This window comes from Chelonia mydas, chromosome 2, assembly GCF_015237465.2.
Source record: "Chelonia mydas isolate rCheMyd1 chromosome 2, rCheMyd1.pri.v2, whole genome shotgun sequence".
NCBI lineage: Eukaryota > Metazoa > Chordata > Testudines > Cheloniidae > Chelonia > Chelonia mydas.
This window is the reverse complement of record NC_057850.1, coordinates 234321120-234341059: the sequence shown is the minus strand read 5'-3', so window position 1 is coordinate 234341059 and position 19940 is coordinate 234321120. Positions and strand designations below refer to the sequence as shown.

Below are 19940 nucleotides of genomic sequence, written 5' to 3'. Positions count from 1 at the left end.
AGCAAAATACCATTGCTCCTTCAATATATTAACATTTAGTGCATCAATTCATTTCGGCTTGAAATAGCTTTTTGTCTAATTTAGTAAATACAATACTAATAATACTTAATAAAATATTAAGCAGAAAACCCTATATGGTAAGCGGCCATGGAGACAACAACAAACTCTTTAGTTCTAGTTTCCCAAGCTGTCTATAAATCAAGCATGAAAAGAGACACTTTCAGAAAACCAAAACAGTCAGCCAAAGGTCAGAGATTCTACGATTTTATTTTGACATTATAGCAAAAACTGAAATCCAACTTAGATGATTCAACCCATCTATCTTATCTGATAATTTGGTAATTGGCCTAGGTAATTTGGTTATTAGATTTTCTAATCTGAATTGCAAGAGTTTACATTTTTCTGGTTTGGAGCCGTATCCTGAAGTCCATTCTTGAGCCCTGACCTTGCAAATAGCAATTTGTGGACGGACTTTTGCACCTGTTTAGCTATCCAGTGAAGATGTGGGGCTCCAAGAAGGCATAGTGGCCCATGTGCAGAGCTGCTTGAAGGATCAGAGCCTAGTTTTTAATCAGTCCTTACTCATGCAAAACTCCACTGCATCCTAGATACGGACAAAGTAAAAATTTCAGGCTGAGACCTGAATTAGTTATAAATGGAGTTTGCACCCTCTATGCAAAGACTGCTAACTATTTTTCATGATAGCTTCCTGTTTTCGCATGTACTTTTCTGAGATAGTCACCTTTTGGGCTGAAGTTGTCCGTGCGTGGGATAAAATTTTCAAAAGTATCTTAGGATACTCAGTCCTATTGAGATGTAAAAGCCAAAGGTCTAAGTCACTTTTGAAAATGGGACTTAGGTTTCTAAACCACTTAGGTGAGTTTCAAAATTTTACCTCAGATCTGAGGTGAAAGTGAAAGGAAATCACTTCAGCCATTTTTGAGTTACTGGAGAGAGGTGTTACAAACACCATTTTCCTCTGATGAAAAAAACCTCTCTAACCATTAGTTTTAGCAGGGATGCAGTGAAAATGGCTGGACTTAAATACTGGAATGATCATAATGCTTATTTAGGAGTGAGCTCTTTGGTTAGAGGGGAAAATGATGTTCTAGATTCTCAGACCCGCACAGCTAAACAGGCATGCACATGCAACTGCTGTAATTTCACATGTTTCTAACTGACCGTTTGCACATGCAGTTATTCTCATTGTGCATACGCAGTCCTGAAAATATGGACTCCAAAAACCACTTCTCAGAGAACATCTAAAATGGTTTTGATCATCTTAATGTAGCCCCCTTTTGTGGTATCACAACATGTATTCTCTCTGCCTGGTTCTGCAGGTGTGTTGTAGACTCTAACGAAGCGCACTTGGCCATATAGAGCGCATGGTTGATGAAATAATTAACCTGTCTATCCAGAGAATGGTTCCAAAGAGGAGAGATACCATGGACCTGAAAGAGCCCATTTCTCTACTTGCCTGCTATAATTATTGCCGTACGTGTGGCACTCGTGCATGGATTTTTTTTAAATGTCCCCACGTTTTATGTATTTTACAAACAATACTTGCAACACTGCCATTAAATGAAAATGCTTCTGTTTAAAATTTACCTTTGAGCTACCTTCATCTCTGTGCTGCTGATAGATTTTCCCCAGCTATTTGCCTCCTTGACCCATGAGCCTTAATATTTAGGGAGTGGCAGATTATGTTCTGGGTCCTTCAAGTCAGATCTAATAATCCAGACTCTACCTGTACAGCCCACTATCCCAAGGGAAGTCTGTTCTCCTCTATATATGGCATGGGCTCTCTGTATTTGGGTAATGATGAAACTGTTCCCGGTGTTTCATATTTAAAACACTAATATATATTGAAAACATCACCATTGGCAGTGAAACAGTTAATGTGGATGTTCAAAATGTTCGTAATTAGACTTCAGGATGAATACCCTTTTGAGATTAGAATGGATGTTCAAATGTGTTAAACCATTACAGTAACTCCTTACTTAAAGTCGTCCTGGTTAACCTTGTTTCATTGTTACATTACTGATCAATTAGAGAACATGCTCATTGAAAGTTGCACAATGCTCCCTTATAACATTGTTTGGAAGCCGCCTGCTTTGTCCACTGCTTTCAGGAAGAGCAGCCCGTTGGAGCTAGCTGGTGGGGGCTTGGAACCAGGGTGGATCGGCAGCCCCCCATCAGCTCCCTGCTCCCCTAAGTTCCATGTGCAGCAGCCACCCAGGAGACTATCAATTGCTCACAGTTCAGCTGTTCCTCCCCCCACTGCCATGTGCTGCTCCTGCCCTCTGCCTTGGAGCTGCTCCCGGGAGCCTCCTGCTTGCTGGGCGTCAGGGGGGGAGGGCATAGGGGGAAGAAGGGGACTAATGTCAGGGTGTCCTCCTGCACCCCGCTTACCCCATTTCCATAGAGCAGGGGAGACACACGACAGGGCTCAGGATGGAGGGAGCTTCCTGGCAGCAGCTCTGTCTCAACTTGCTGATCTACGTAAAAAGGCAGTGTACGCTGAGTGGTGTCAGCGTACTTAAAGGGCAATGCACATCTCTCTCTGTCTCACACACAGTCTCTGTCTGCCATGCTGTCTCCCCTCCCTCCATTCCTGCTGCCTTGTAGAGTGAGAGGCTACATTATTAACAATGGGTTAACCCTTGAGGGCTGAGCTGATTGCTAGTTCATCATTTAGCAGTAAGGCATTCCCTGGGAAATATCCCACCCTTTGACTTCACCACCTCAACCAAGCTTCACAATCATCATTGCTGTGTACCAGTATTAAATTGTTTGTTTAAAACTTACACTGTGTGTGTGTGCATATAAAAATTTCCCTGGAACCTAACCCCTCCCCATTTACATTAATTCTTATGGGGAAATTGGATTCGCTTAACATCATTTTGCTTAAAGTCGCATTTTTCAGGAACATACCTACAGCGTTAAGCAAGGAGTTACTATATTCCTTCGTCTACAGACTCTGGAAGGAAGCACTCAGTTGGGTCTTATTTGGAGAGTTTGCACAATCAGAAGGGCTATATACACAAGTATGTATTTTTAATTAAAGCTTTAATCTGCAGAAACCGATATGGAGACCAGAGAAAGTGCCAATTCATCATACTGTTGAGTTTCAGCTCAACCCAACCCCCATCCTCAACAAATGGCTAACTTGTATTTAAATATGAGAAAAGAATCCAAGGAGTTTAGCAATCAATATTGCAGTCTCGTCATCTGAATAGCCTGTACATCTTTAGCTTCCAGCAGGCAAAACTGGAATCAAATCAATTAGATATAAAGCTGCAAAGAACATTCATTGCAACAATGTATCATTTTTTATTGTTCTGAAGCACTTTCGGCCAAAAGAAGATGGGAACTTGAATGGGCTCCAGCTTAGCCCATGAACATACAGTGGGAGATAATAGTTAATGGATTAACAGTGTGCAAAGTTCCTGCCTAGCAGTAACACACAGGTATGTTACTTCTTTTTAAGTCAAGAAAAGGACCTTTAGGCCCTTACTGGAAAGCTGCTTCCTGACCTGACTAGCTTCCATTTGCATACTGCATTTGGCCATTAACTGACTATTATTTTTAGCCCCTGTGTGGAACCATCAGAGCCAGACTCTGGATTTTGGATCTGGGTTCCCAAAGGAACGTGGCATCTTAAGCACGAGGAGTGAGGAGCACTGTTCACTCTAAGCTGTGCATGTGTGCGCACGCACACAGATCCTAAACCCCGCGCACACGGCGAAACACCGCGCGCACAAAAATTTGCACAGAAGCACAACAATTTGCACAGAAGAAATTTTATGCGCGCATGGCCTGTCAAAAATTAGAGGGAACATTGGTGAGTACTCCACCTACTCCCGTAACTGGCTGGCTCTCAGGCATGCAATAAAATATCTAAAGTTCAGAGACTGACACTGCTGGAGAGAATGCTGCTGTTGTGTTGGTCGGAAGTCTGGGGGAGAGCATGAGGCCTTGTAGCCTGTTGGCTGTATATGCTCAGGTTTGTACAACTTGCTCCGATGCAGGGGAAGTTGGGTTTCCCAACCACCGAGTGGCCTTTTTAGCGGCTCCAGATACTGCCCTCTTACGGATTATGTAGGGGGGCTCAAATACACTCATTTTAAATCCTAGCTCCTTCTGTTTCCTCTGAGACTTCTGGACTGTGGCTCTAAATACAGCAGGACCCTCCCCACTTCATTTAACACTGATCTCCATCCAATTTGCAGTAGGAAGTGGGGAAGGGCAGATGCCTATTGAGAAGTACAAGGCCTCTTTAGTGTCTTTTGTCTGGGCAATACTTTCCCGCACAATGGCACACCTGTACCTGACATAGGCCATCAACTACTGGTGGGTGAGGAGATAACACTTTTTTCATGGCAGAGAACCTTAAAGAGACTGGCACATAACACTAAGGACACTGCTTACCAGCAAGGGGCTGATCCTAGGAAAAATGGAAGGCTAACACCTATTTCATAGGGAAGCAACAGAAACTTTGTGGCACACAAGCAGGTTCCTGCCATTCCTGTACCAACTTCCCAGGTCATAGTAAGGCTGATCTGTATTTAGGAAGGGATTTTCGTTACAGTATATATTCACTTGTACAGCATAATGTAATGATGGATTTTTTTCCCTTTTAATTTTACCAGCTACCCACCTCCCAAAAAACAAATCCCGAAACAACCAAAACTTTGAAGCTGCAGTTCCCTGTTTCAGCTGAGAATGCTGCTCTGAGCAATTATCCTTGACTAGAGTACTTGCCCAATTAATTGCCCTTTTTGAATTTATCACTGAGCTTGCCACTTGTCAGCCCCTGGGTAACTTGACTCTAGAACGCTTATTCAGCATTGCACATGAGATAGAAAGGAAGCTCCAACTTGTCAAGAAAGCTGCTGATGTTATCAAGAGAAGCTTGAGAATTTGAATTACACAAATCAGTAGGGTAATTTCTAAATGCCTCATTAATTTCAGTATCATTAAGTGTAATTTGATCATATTTGGAGACAGCAGCTGTAGAGGGAGACATGGATTCTGCCCTTATTCAGTAACTTAGCCATTTCCTGGCTTTCTTTGGAATCCTATAAAAGATTAACTTGAAGCTTTCTAAGCTTAGCTGAGATGGAAGATAATCGGTAAGGATTCTAAGGGTCAGTCCATGCTGTCCTTGTTCCAACCCCATAAAAATTAAGTTGAGGGTGAGAATCAAATTGTCTTGTGCTGATGATTATAAGGGACTGTCAAGTCAGTAAAGCCTGTTGTGGATTTGTGAAGGTGGGAAAAAATGTCATCTCCTCCTTCAGCTTCCTTGCCGTTCTGACTCTGTGTTCTGACTGTGTGTGTCCAGTTTCTTTTCTCCTTTAAAATTTTGAAAGTATCTTTTCTTTGGACCTTTCAAGGGTACCAGTGGAGCCTGCCATATGTTTGCACAGTTCCTTCATAAATAATAACATGATGATCAATTTTATTCCCTAAGAACTAAATAGGTTCAGTATCTTTCAGCAGCAGGGGGGTATTGATTCTCCCAGGTCACCTAAGTAATGCACATTTCTACTGCCAAGTTGGCTGAGACATATGTAGCATGGATAACTGAATCAATTATATGAGCACAGAGGAAATAAAAGACATAAAATCCATCCAGCCACATGTGTGTTGCCCCGAGTTGAATGTATTATAGTAATTTCCAAAGTTCATCAAACCCTCAAACTACATATGGAACACACAGGTTCTGAATAAACAACATTAAATACCCAATACACAACGATGGTGAAAAATACAAAAAATATAACTAGAATGGACAGCGCAAATGTTCACCAAAATGTTATCAGTTGCAAATATAAATAATCTAGCAAAAGCAAGAACAACTCTGGCAAAATGAGTTGGCCACATTTCTTGCTGTCCCTTCAGAAATTAGTGTTGGAAAAAATATTACTTTGTACACTAGCATGCTGGTAAAAATGTCATCTTCACACTAAAATATCTCCCAAATTTGTGAGTTTTTTTTTTCTTTTTCTTTTTTTAAACTGGATTTCTTAGGCCATTAGGAAAGTCCAAGATAAATTGATTACAATCTATAAAATTACAACTATCCAAGACAACTAAGTTGTATTTAAAAACCCACGTTTTAGGTTTCATACTTATAAATGCAAAAGTAAAGCATCTTGAAGAAAGAAAAGGAGTACTTGTGGCACCTTAGAGACTAACCAATTTATTTGAGCATAAGCTTTCGTGAGCTACAGCTCATTTCATCGGATGCATAATGAAGTGAGCTGTAGCTCATGAAAGCTTATGCTCATATAAATTGGTTAGTCTCTAAGGTGCCACAAGGACTCCTTTTCTTTTTGCGAATACAGACTAACACGGCTGTTACTCTGAAACCCATCTTGAAGAAGAGGTCCAGCCATTTTTACACTCAACAGAGAGTACAGAGATTTCATAGTAGACAAATACAACTGAAATGTTATTTCATCTGTAGAAATGAGCATCTGGGATGATGCATATGGGAGAAAATTTATTTTTATCCCAAGATAGAACAAAAAATCTAAAATGAAATTTAACCAAAATTTGTAGATGTGTAATAGCATTAAAATACAATTGTTTTTTAAAAAAAGGAGGGGGGCAGGAGGACACCCAATAATCATCTTGACTATAGGGGGAACATAAAGCTTTTATAAATCAGCCCAACAAAATTTATCCTGAAAATGTATCTGCCTAGGCATTAAAAACCTACAAATCAACTCTTTTTGTAGTGATGAGTAGACTTAAGATTTTACTTAGTGTTTAAAAAATAAAATCATTAACCTTATGCGAGTGAACATGTAGAATTTTGTAAGGCTTTAACAATAGCTGTGCTAAGCACACTTGCAGTATGAAAATGTGAGGTCCAATTTTTCCCCCCCACAATGGTGTGTGAACTGTGGATCTGCAATGACATAATAATGAGTCAAAGGGAATTAAGATTAACCATGAAGAGACATTGTCTTGGACATGCACTCAAAGCCTTAACATTATTTAGAAACTTGAATATCTTGAAAACAATATCAATACATAGCCCAAAAAAGTGTTTTTAAAGCAGAACAACCCACAACCGAGATTCTTTAAAATAAGAAAGGGATAAACACTGCAAAGGAAAATTATTGAGAAATCAATCCATAACCATAGGCTTCTGCATGTCATCTTCACACTCTTGGAAGGAAGTGAAGAATTATATGAAAATTTTGCAAGATCATTAAAATACCAGGATCTCCTAAACAAAATGTGGTGGCTGCAGAATTTATATCTTTTTCCATCTTTCCAAATAGTAACATTGACAAATTCTGTAGTGTCTAGAAAGCGGATGAAGGTTTTCAAACTATTCGCATAAATATCTTGAGTCCTGTAGAGCTGAGGGAGACTAATTTATTTCATGTTAGATTAGCACATAACAATTGCTCTACCCCAAACTTGCGGAACAATATCAATCACATACCCTTACTTATGGATGATAGACATCAAAGTATTTTTCTTCATTTTGTGCAGGAAACTTAAGCTTTATTAAAGAATTGTAATTTTTTTCATCTCCTGTCTTAAACTCTTTCTACAAAGACCATCTTGATTTAATATTCCAGAATCTTTCCCCAGATTATTGGAGTGCCTGGTCAACATGAGATTTTTTGGGGGTCGTGACTTGGAAAAGACACTGCTCTTTCTGGCTGGCAGAGGGTTGGGGTTTTTTTTTTTAGATGGCTTTTTAATAGCATATTTTCAGTGGTGGTTGTCGTAAAGTAAGATTCCAGTTTCAGTTTATAAGAGTTTTATTCTTTTAAACCCTTTAGGCCATGATATTTACTTAAGAAAATTCTTTGTAGCTCAGATTTACAAAATTGTGACTGGTAATTAGTGGGCACCTCATTTGAAATACTTTAGAAGGACCTGATTTTCTACAAGTGCTGTTCATCCACCTCCTGAAAATCTGGCTCTGTGGGTACCTCTGGACTGAAATAAAAGACCTACAGTTGGCCCTGGTCAGCTGACTCAGGCACCCAGGTCTGAGCCCTCCCACCTCATGGGGTCTCAGAGTATGGGCTTCAGCCAAGCCTGAACCTCTACACCGCAGTTTTACAGCTCCATGAGTTTAAGTAAGCTGACCCGGGCCAGCCATGGGTGTTTAATTACTGAGTAGACGTACTTAGTAAGGTGTCTCAAGGAGTCTCTCTCTATCTCAAAATCACTCATTGCTCCTGAAATCTTGGCCATTGCAATATGTTCATCTTTTCTGCTGAAGGTGATGCTTGTGAATTTTATGTAAGAAAATAAATGAAATCCACTTTTGTATCCTAAATTAATTGATACATATTTTATTTTACAATTTATAAAATGCGTTAATAATCTGTGAGCATATACAATTATGTACGTCTCTGGGTTCATGTACAAACAAGGACATCAACATATGCATCAGTGTCAACTAAACTGGATTCCAACCTCTTTGGTATATGTAAATATGACCCTACTCACTCAAAAAAAAATAGATAAAGAGATGCTCATGACACTGTATCCTGAAAGTCTACAAACTCAGGCTTTGCATTAAACAAATTCCAGGTTGCATACCCTCCACAGAGAATACTACATTCATCTTCCTCAAAGTTCAGCTCTAGGGACTGTTAACAGGAGCTCCCAGCTGATCTCAGTTACTGAGGTAGAGGTTGTCTCTAAGGTGAATGGGAACCAAACTATAGGGGACATTATAAATCTAAGGTGAAGATGTCATCTTTCTCCAACAGCTGTGTGCTCCATAAGTTGCTATGTACATTCTGTACTAGATGAAAAATTCCAAATGGTCCTCAATGATAACCCCATGGTGGAATGTTGAGGTTATCTAATGTGGAGGTCACAAACCCACCGATAACTGTGGGACAGTTGAAACCAAAAAGATAAAGTAAAAATTTTTCATAGCCTAGTGGAAAAAACCGTTTCTAGCCACCATGGCGACTTGTGAATCCAGGAGTTAGTCTGCTGCAAAAGCAACCCTGGGCTGTACACCACATTGACCAATTGTGGGTATACCACTTTATTAATGGGCAGCTTCACCTATGGGAACCCTCATGTTATTTCTTCATACCTCCCAGGATCACTTCCAACTTCTCTAAATTGAGCTTTAGCCAAGCAGAGAAACTGTAATAATCTGTGTCCAGCAAAAGAGACATAAACTTGAGTGCAGTCTCAATAGCACTGAAGGCTAGACAGTCTCACTGTCTTCCTTAGAGGCATTATATAACATAATGTTGAACACAATGGAAGGAAGCATGGAACCCTGTGGTAGCCCACATCAGAGAGTATTCAGGGTGGATGAGCAATTGATAATACATTCTGAGGCCTATCTGAGTGGAAAGAATGGAACCACTGAACTGTTTCCATCCATCACTGCCAGAGTCCATGGATGAGTTGGCAAAACCTCATGGTCAACAGTATCAAACTGCTGACATTGCTAAAAGAGTCATTGTAGAAGGAGAGTAGATTATTGACCAATGAAATCAGTGAACTCTTTGTACTAAATCAAGGACAAAATCCAGACTGACAAGGGAGAGGAAGTTAAGGAATGCCAGATCTGCTTTGCCCTACTTCCATCTCATTCATCTTAATCAAAAGTGGAAGTTTGGAGATATGGCAATGAGCAGGAAATTCCCAGTACAGAGGTTTCATGAGAAAGGGCCCAACAGTCATTTGTGTTGTAAGACGGGGGCCCTAAGATTCAAAATTGTTGTTATTTCCAGGTATTACATTTTCACATTTTTCTGTGAAGCATTGTTAGGCAGTATTTTTATAAGGCTTCTGTATGTAATTGTCACAACAGAAAATATTGGCAACAAATGAATTAGAATTAATATGCAGTATAATTAAATGAATATGCACTTCTTAGACAAATGATAATGCTTTATATTGTTTATGCAGGTACAGAAGGCTTGGGATTTAGCATCACTTCAAGAGATGTACCAATTGGTGGCTCAGCTCCAATTTATGTGAAAAACATCCTTCCAAGAGGTGCAGCTATTCAAGATGGGAGACTGAAGGCTGGAGACCGACTTACTGAGGTGATGAAATATTGTATATTATTCCTCTAGTCTAGTTCAAAAGGCGCTTTCTGTATTTTGGCATGAGTCACTGGATTAGTTCATTTAAAATATATTATCCCAGGAAATGTAACAAATTAAGGGCTGTATATTTGCAACAGGGCACATATGTAAAAGGAGGGTCCCCAGCCAGGTTAAGAGTAATGATTTTACAAAACAAATTTCTTTAAATAGAATCATAGAATCGTAGGACGGGATGGGACTTGAGAGGTCATCTAGTCTAATCTCCTGCACTCATAGTAGGACTAAGTATTATTTTAGAGTAGACCATCCCTGACAGGTGTTTGTGTAACCTGATCTTAAAAATCTCCAATGATGGAGATTCCACAACCTTCCGAAGCAAGCTATCCAGTGCTTAACCATCCTGAGAGTTAGGAAGTTTTTCCTAATGTCCAACCTAAACGTTCCTTTCTGCAATTTAATCCCATTGCTTCTTGTCCCATCCACAGAGGTTAAGGAGAAAAAAAATGTTCCCCTCTTTCTTGTAACAGCCTTTTATGTATTTACACCAGTTCTACCACTTTCCATAATTAAAAATGAATTGACTTTTAAAATCTAGTGCACTTTTCACCTTTCATGCTGTTTATTTTTTGTACCAGCAAAATGCCACAGTGTTGGATTGCAAACATCATAGGGGATTGTTTATAGGTTCAAGGGAAGAAACCCGACTTCCATTAGAATTTTTCTGAAATCATGTGGATGGAGGTACAGTAGTTGTTCATTAATAAAGGGTAAATTGTCATTGTGCAATCTGCCTTGAGTAAACTGCAGACCAGGGGAGGAATTGGGTCTCAGAGTCCCAGTTCTCTCATTGGCTTCCCACTTTCTCCAGATACATTGCTAGCTTGGTCAATGGCAGCCTCTTGCCTCCACCCATTCCCTGCCTGTGCCCACACTTGGATCTGCTAGGTGCATGCCCTATGGATTCAGAGGACTGTGGGGCAATCCTTACTTTCCTGTGTAGGGCAAAGCATTTTTTTCACAGAATTATTGGAAGGGGATAAAATTGGGAACATTTTGATCATTAGAGTTTTTTATAAAAGCTTGATTTTTTTTGTAAGACACAAATTTTGGTATGTCAAGGTTCCTTCCCCACTCTGAACTGTAGGGTACAGATGTGGGGACCTGCATGAAAACCCCCTAAGCTTATTTTTAGCAGCATAGATTAAAACTTCCCCAAGGTACAAACTATTTTACCTTTTGCCCTTGGACTTTATTGCTGCCACCACCAAGCGTCTCACAAATATATAACCGGGAAAAAGCCGCTTGGAAACGTCTTTCCCCGCAAAATCCCCCCCAAACCCTACACCCCCTTTCCTAGGGAAGGCTTGATAAAAATCCTCACCAATTTGCGTAGGTGAACACAGACTCAAACCCTTGGATCTCAAGAACAATGAAAAAGCAATCATGTTCTTAAAAGAAGAATTTTAATTGAAGAAAAAAAGTAAAAGAATCACCTCTGTAAAATCAGGATGGTAAATACCTGACAGGGTAATCAGATTCAAAACATAGAGAATCCCTCTAGGCAAAACCTTAAGTTACAAAAAGACACAAAAACAGGAATATACATTCCATTCAGCACAGCTTATTTTCTCAGCCATTTAAACAAAACAGAATCTAACGCATATCTAGCTAGATTACTTACTAAGTTCTAAGACTCCATTCCTTTTCTGTTCCTGGCAAAAGCATCACACAGACAGAGAGACCCTTTGTTTCTCCCTCCCTCCAGCTTTGAAAGTATCTTGTCTCCTCATTGGTCATTTTGGTCAGGTGCCAGCGAGGTTATCCTAGCTTCTTAACCCTTTACAGGTGAAAGGGTTTTTCCTCTGGCCAGGAGGGATTTAAAGGTGTTTACTCTTCCCTTTATATTTATGACAAGGTACAAAATAAGTGTCCCTTTAAGGATGTAGATGAAACAAAGGGCATATGTCTCCTGCTGCTTTGGAATCATAAGATCTCCCCTCTTCTTTCCAACTAAAAGGTGCGGCTAGTCTTTGAATGCTGGTGAAGGTGTTGCAACACTGGAAAAGTGCTGAAACAAAACAAACAAAGGGAAAACAATGAGAAATGCTCTCTTTTATTTTAATGGGCATTTGGGAGGGTTGGGAGGCTTTGAGGCTGAATATCTTGTTCAGTGTTGGGAAGTGGAGTGCTTTTGCTTTGTAATATGGTCTTGCAGACTTATGGTCTGTTTGTTGCTTTTTTGTTTTTGTTTTATATGGCTTTCAGGGTGTAAGGATTGCATTTGTAATTTACGACACTGGCTTCTAAAGCCTGGTATTGGTGTTATTTTATGGTTCCTTAAATGCAAATAAATTAGAGGAAAAAACACAATTGAGGGAACAGTGGGGGCCAGAGAGAAGATTGTAAGAAAAAAATAGTAAAGTAGAGCATCACAGATATTGGAGATAGGGAAAACAGAGTAGATTGGGAGAGCAAATCAAAGCATATACTTGTTTGATAGAAAAGTCAGTTAAAAACAAATACCTGTTACCCTTTCAGGTTTACTTGCAAAATTCCCTGCTCTCCATCCCCTCTGCTCCTGCAGATGAGATCGTTGTAGTGTCATATTGCTTCAAGGTGGAGATTCACATTCTGTCACTTACAATATTGAGCTTAAATAAGATGTTCTGGTGTCAAACAGTCAGCTTGAGCCAACATTTTCTTTTAAATATTGGTCCAAACTTGTCCCTGATGTAACTCCATTTCATTAACTGTTATTTAAAATGGGGGATGGATTTTGACCTAATATCTTTTATTTAGATTAATTGTCACTTCCAAAATGAGTTATTTATTCTCTTTCATGTCTGTCCGCTAAGATTTCTTTTGTCACTTCTGCACTTGATATCGCTACATTTACCATTTGTCTTCTTTCCAGCTGAGTGCATGTGACAGGGTGCTGGGAGCCTAGTGCTGACCCTGTATTCTGGCACTAAGGCACTAGCTATTCCCCTTAGAGTGGATTTAATTGAGAGATGGGTGTGCAGTGGCTTAATTAGGCAGGAGGCTGACAAGCCAGTGAGAACAATCAACCCATCAGATGGGAACACTTAAAGGAGAGGAGGCTGGCAAGGGCTAGGGCAGTGGTGCCCAAACTTTTTACCTCGCGCTCCACTTACCCCTGTCCATCCTTCCCCTTCCCCCCCCATCCACGGTTCAGACCCTAGGCCAGGAGAGAGACCATTGTTGGGGCAGGGGGCGAGGCTGGGACTGGGAGTGGAGCTACAGCTGGGGATGAAAGCCTGGGCTGGAGCAGAGTTGGGGCAGAGCGGGGCTGGGTGGTGCTGTCTCCCCGCCTCCCATGGGTTCTGGCCCAGGCCCTGCTGTGCCCCCCCGAATGTTTCTCCACAACCCCCTAGGGGGACATGCCCCACAGTTTGGGGACCACTGGGCTAGGGGGGATGCAGGATGTCAGGATAAGGGTATCTTTCCCTCTCTGCCCCTGGAGAGTGGGTTAAGGGGGTGGTTTATATCCACTTGTATTTTGTTGCACAAGGCTGTACTGATGAACTGATGATGGAGGGAACCTAATAACTAACACACTGGCGCTTATAAACCTGGACAGTATCCCACCTGTTTGTGATGGTCAAAGGGGTGGAGAAGGGAGCTCCGTTACAGTGCCATGTATGCATAATATATTTTTTCAAGACACTGGTCAACCAAAGACCTTTTTCTGATTCACAGCATTCCTACCTTCCCTTCATTTCTATTTTTTCCCTCTCTACCCATTTCTTTCATCCTTCCCCGGGCTCTCCCCAAAGTCAATGTTTCACCCTCTTGTTGCTTTGGTCTTTTCTCAATCTGTGACTCACCTCCTTATACCAACAAAGCAGTGAAATAAAAATTCACAAGGCCTCTTATTGAGTTTAGTTTGCTGCTGCACCAAACTATGGAAAAGCCTAAGAAAGTGAAACTGACCAGATTTTACAAATTTCACTTTTCTAATCTTTGTGAGCAGCAGAACAAAGTGAAGCCAGCAATATCTCTTGTCAATTTCACTTGGTAGCTTGCTCAGGAGTTGAGCAGAGTATCAGGGAAGGAGGCAAGAGGCAAAGGCTGTCAGCATGCCAAAGCAACAGGGTTTTGCGTTCCACCCTATAGCATGTTTATCTGTGGTTTCTTCCCTCTGTTATACAGGGACAGAGTCTACTCTGAAAACATGTTTCATATATATCCGCTGTGCAGTCTGTTACGTGTCTGTGGAGGGAATGCTAATTACAAGATAAAACTTGGGTCTCCAGGTTTCCATGTGATGTTGCATCAATACATTGTCCAGTAGAAGATTGTTTTGATGTATAGTAGTTGTCACTATCAAATATCTATCTGTTTAAACAAAATGTCACATAAATCCACGTTTGCAACACATCTTTGATGCAGTTTAAAAAAATTCAGTGTTCTTTAAATAATAATCATAACATTCTTCATAATTTGGGTGAAAAACACAGGTTAACTTGCCAACATTTTACTTGGGTTTCTATTTGGCTATGCAGTAGGTTTTTTTTTAAAAAAAAAGAGAGAGAAGGTTTTCACAAGTACCAGGGACAGGTAGGTTCAACTCCTATTTAAAGTTGATGGGAATTAAGCTACTAACTCCCACTTGTGCCTTTGAAAATCTCCCTGAAAAACATGTATGTGGTGTGTGGCCATAAAGCCCTTCGTGTCAGCTGGCAGGGGGGGTTACAAGAATATCCTAATCCTGGAATGTGCATTCTGGTTTACCAAAGAATATACTGACAGGTTTCAGAGTAACAGCCGTGTTAGTCTGTATTCGCAAAAAGAAAAGGAGTACTTGTGGCACCTTAGAGACTAACCAATTTATTTGAGCATAAGCTTTCGTGAGCTACAGCTCACTTCATCGGATGCATACTGTGGAAAATACAGAAGATGTTCTTATATATATATACATGTATAAGAACATCTTCTGTATTTTCCACAGTATGCATCCGATGAAGTGAGCTGTAGCTCACAAAAGCTTATGCTCAAATAAATTGGTTAGTCTCTAAGGTGCCACGAGTACTCCTTTTTTAAAGAATATACTGTGAGGTCGTAAATAAAAGCCATGGTCACACTAGTTCATATCCTTGTGAAATGTGTGTACCAATGCTACATGTAAGAAGTTATGTATCTGTGCTAAAAATATGTTTCTGAAATCCAAATTAAAGCAGAGTGGACAAACAGGTTTCTGCCCAGCAAAGGATGTTTATTCACTTGTCTCTGTTGGTCTACATGTAAATTAAGCATTGTAAGTTAACACAATAGGGAGTCATTTACATGCAAAGTCAGCGGGAGGATGTGAAGGCAGCAGGCTGGAGAATTAATTACAGGGGTGGGGAGAGGAGTTATCCTGACTCTGAGGGGCAAATGGTGAAACAGTATTGCCAACCCCAAATGTTCAAAAAGCATGAGTCAGGCTCACTAACAATCATGAGATTATGTACAAATATTAGATTTGGCGTTCTTTTTATTTGCCTTCTGCTTTTTGAGTCTTGAAGGTGCACTGGGGTCACATTTTGAAGCTTTCTCCACAGCCATGAAGGCTAGAAACTTTTTTTTTTTTTTTTTTTTAAAAAGAATGAAGGCTGAAATGATCATATATCCACTTGACTCTAGGACTTGGGCCTTTAAGGAAACAATTGTCATGAGACTCAAAACAAAATCACGAGAGTTGGCAACATTAGGAATATAAGGAGAATGCAAGGAAGGAAGGGACACCTCTTTATCTTGCACCTAGGAAGTAATCGAGCAGTGCGATTACATCCATGAAAACAGGATCACAACCAGCCTTGGCTGAATTGTTGCAAAGGATATTTGGGGTGAGACTGTTAGCCTGTTAAGTTTAGTCTCTAGGGACCGTGTTATGATTTTGTTTTATATGTAACCCTTCTGTTTCCATTATCCTTACTCATGATCTCTTGATCTTTGATCATAAACTTATGATTGGTTTCACTATATATGTATCTCAGTGCTGTGGTACTGTACAAGGAGCTGATTCTGAATTGAATCATTCAAGGTATTATGTATACTAGTCCCCTGAAGACAGTATATCTGAGTGTTTTGTGGACAAGGGGTTGAACACTACAGGGGAACGCTTCAATGGGGCTCTGGGATTGGGGTGCACGTATTGTTAACCTGCAAGACAAAATAAGGTCTGGCCGAGCCCAGAGGAGCTCATTTGGGTGGATAAATGTCTGCAGGTGTGAGGGAGCTGACCCACAGTTAAGCACAAGCAAGTCTCCGTCTTGCTGGAGGTAACTTGGTGACTCACAATCCTGGGCACCTCGAGAACCATCACAGGGGACAGTTCCACTTCTGCCGCACACGCTCTGTTCTTGAGCATAAAGACGCCTGAGATCTCCAGAGTTGTCAGTGTGACAACTTTCCTGGTCATCTCTTTCTCTTGAATGCTAGAAATCATCAATAGAAATGTAAGACCAGAACCACGAATATTATGCATTTTCCTATAGATTCCTTGCTCCTACTGATCCCATTAGCAAAATTCCCATTGACTTGAATAGGAGCAGATGCAGAGTCATTATGTTAGTTTCTTCTAGATTTGTAACAGAGTTTGGCCTCCAAGTGAATTGTGCTGTGTGATGGGTTCAGTAATATTTTCTAATGCTGGAGTCTTAGCAGTTTTATATGTTTTATTTGTCACAGGTAAATGGAGTTGATTTAACCGGCAAAACCCAGGAGGAAGCTGTCTCCCTGCTGAGAAGCACTAAGATGGGAGGGACTGTGAGCCTTTTGATTTTCCGTCAGGAAGAAACATTCCATCCAAGGGAACTGGTGCGTAAAACAGAGAGCATCTAGGAGATTTTAGATTAATTTAAGCAAATGGTCTGGTCCTGATACCTGCTGGTAAATGTGTGTGACCAGAAATGAAGACAAGAAAATCAGTTTTTGTTATTCTCTGGTCATGTTAACTTTACATGAACATTTTTTATTTTTTTTTTAGCTCTGGTCTTGGAATTGTATATTCACTAGAATATGTGACTGGGAGTTTTAAAATCAGATTATGGTGGTGTTTTGGGGGACAGGAAATGCTTATTACAAACAAAACTATTGCATGGACTTTACTTGAATACATGAGACAAGTGGATTATTTCATACCTTTCACATTCACGAGTCTGTGTTTGAAAACTTATTGTTTGTCCTGCCACTTGATCAAAAAAATTTCTGAGCACTTAAAAGTAAGCCAGAATGGGCTGTATGAATGCTATGGTACCAAAAGAGGAATTTGCAAGAATAAAAGGTTATTATTTTAATATAAAGCATCCCCTATGTGGTATTGGACCCCCATTGTTATTAATTTAGCAGGGTAATTCACAGAATGTATTCTGAATAATCTGAGTGAAATGAAACAATCATTGTTTATTGCAACACCTGTTCAACTTGCAAAGTGTATACACATATTTCCCTGATTATTACCCATGATAACTTTTGTTATAAAAAGGTAGACTATGAATATAAACAGTATTATGTTTTATATTCAATTAAAGTGCTATGGTTATAAATATATAGCTATTAAAATAAATTGTTTTAATGCATTCTCATAAACAGGCAGAATAAGAGCAACTGCTGTCTTTTTTGGTGGGATGAACAAATTGTTTTATTTCTACAGGATTTTTAATATCTTGAATGCAGAAATAATGCATTTTTATTTGGCATTTTAAACCATTTAATATCAGTCCTTGTTCTGTCTTTTATCTTTCAAAACAGCATTTAACCCTAAAAAACTGTAGTGGTTGATAAGGCTGCAAATGAGCTAAATTTGTTAGCCTAATTCTTTTGGAATGTGACTTCAGGTACTGATATGTCATGGTTTCTGAAAGCTTTTTTTTAAAGACTGAATCAAATTGAATGGTATGGAAATCACATCACATGCTTCTGAATGGCTGGAAAGGTGAAAGCAATTGGTTTACAAGCTTCTGTGATGTAATTTTCACAATATTGATAACTTACAGTAAAGGTGAATGGAAATACTTTTGTGTGTTGTAAATAAACTCTTAGAAGCAAGAATATACCTTAATTTTGTATATATTATTTCTAGATTAATCTTCCTGTTATAATACATAATGAATAGTAATGCATATAAAATCCTGTAAAGATTTAACTTCCTTGTATCTAGAATAGCCTAGAAGTACATGTTAACCGTAATATTTAATCAGTTTAATTTTAGCTTTACTGCGTATCTTTTGACATCACAAAGTGAATCAGCTCCTTTAAAAGAGCTGAGCCTCAGCAGCCTCCCTGCTGGTGCTGTGCTGATGCCACTCTCTGTGGTATTTTGACAGAGGTCAGTATAGCAGCATAGTCATGGCAGGTGGTAGATGGAGAAGTCTTTACTTACCTACATAATCAGAGGTCCAGATCATAAGCTGGTGTAAATTGCTCTAACTCCAATGGAGCTACAGCAAAATACACTAGCTGAGATTCTAACCCGGAATGTCTGATGAATCCTGATTGCATAAAGATTTGTTCATTCACACCTTGACATGACCAAGTTCCAACTCTGCTCGGCTGGCAGCTGTCATGGGGCATAATGAAGAGCATGAGTAGAGAAGTGGTGGGGAGCTGCTGAACTGACACTTGTTCTGAAGTGGTGCTTTTCCGTCTGCTAGTAAGAAATAATAAAGACAATTTGTTTGAAAACTATTCATCTTCTTGACTTTTATCAAAATTTCACATATAGAAGTTTTATATGGAAAAAAAAATCTAAACTGTGTCTGTTTGCCTTAATGATAAATGTAATTTTTTACACATGGTCCAGTTGCAATACTTCGTCCTTTGTGTCCTCCCCACTTTCCCTCCATCTTTTCCATATTGCTTTATTATTTCTTACAAATAATACTGTAAGTACATTTAATGAGCAATATATAAACAGAGTTTTCATGACTATAAATACTCCGTGAACATTTACTTGATACGATCTTGTGCATAAAGCACCGGCCTGGGAGTTGTCTGCTGACAGGAGCTCAATATTACAGCCATTTACACTTTGGCTACACTTGTATGGCTTGTCATGCTAATAAAAAGTTCTTTAGATTTGATTCGGGGAATCAGGGGTTGTGGATTCTGCTTTCTGTATGACTTTTGACAACTTAGCCTGGATAAATTCATGGAGGTTAAGTCCATTAATGGCTATTAGCCAGGATGGATAAGGAATGGTGTCCCTAGCCTCTGTTTGTAAGAGGGTGGAGTTGGATGGCAGGAGAGAGATCACTAGATCATTATCTGTTAAGTTCACTCCCTTTGGGGCACCTGGCATTGGCCACTGTCGGTAGACAGGATACTGGGCTGGATGGACCTTTGGTCTGACCCAGTATAGCCATTCTTATGTTCTAACTTTGCCTTAGTACAAAACTTGCCTACATCACAGGAGAGTTGTGAAGCTTAATGACTTTAGAGCGTGTTGAGATTGTTGGCTGGGAGGAACTATGGAAGTGCACAGTGTTATTTATATATAGGTAATTAAGGGAATGTTTAAGCAAAGACTGTCTTGGTTTACTGTAAAATCTGTACAGTTTGTGTTGTCATATGTGCACATGAGAGAGAATAATTATTCAGCACCAGGAGCATTGAAACCTGCACTTACGTTGATCAGGATGCTCAGGCAAATAAAACACAAATGCAGGGAAGGAATTCCAAGTGGAGGCTGCAACTTTATTAATTCTAACTAACGGTGGTGATAGAACTATCACACCCTTCCCCAAAATGCCAGGCATTTTCTTGGGTCCACCGTGTTGATAAATGGCATCATGCCACATAGCCAGTTAATATGGGTTAGTCCTTTTCAGCTTAACCAATAGGACACAGACTTCCTCTGAATCCTCT

The 19940-nt window shown here is 39.9% G+C and overlaps 1 protein-coding gene across 16 annotated transcripts in view; it reads left to right on the top strand.

Annotated features, from left to right (window-relative positions):
* The window catches only part of PARD3 (par-3 family cell polarity regulator), a 645228-nt gene that overhangs the window by 397846 nt on the left and 227442 nt on the right, over positions 1-19940 (top strand). For all 16 annotated transcript variants that reach the window (XM_043541461.1, XM_043541458.1, XM_037890968.2 and 13 more), the window contains 2 exons: positions 9928-10067; positions 16764-16892. In XM_043541461.1, the coding sequence (XP_043397396.1) occupies positions 9928-10067; positions 16764-16892 (269 nt within the window). The remainder of the gene's footprint in view (positions 1-9927; positions 10068-16763; positions 16893-19940) is intronic.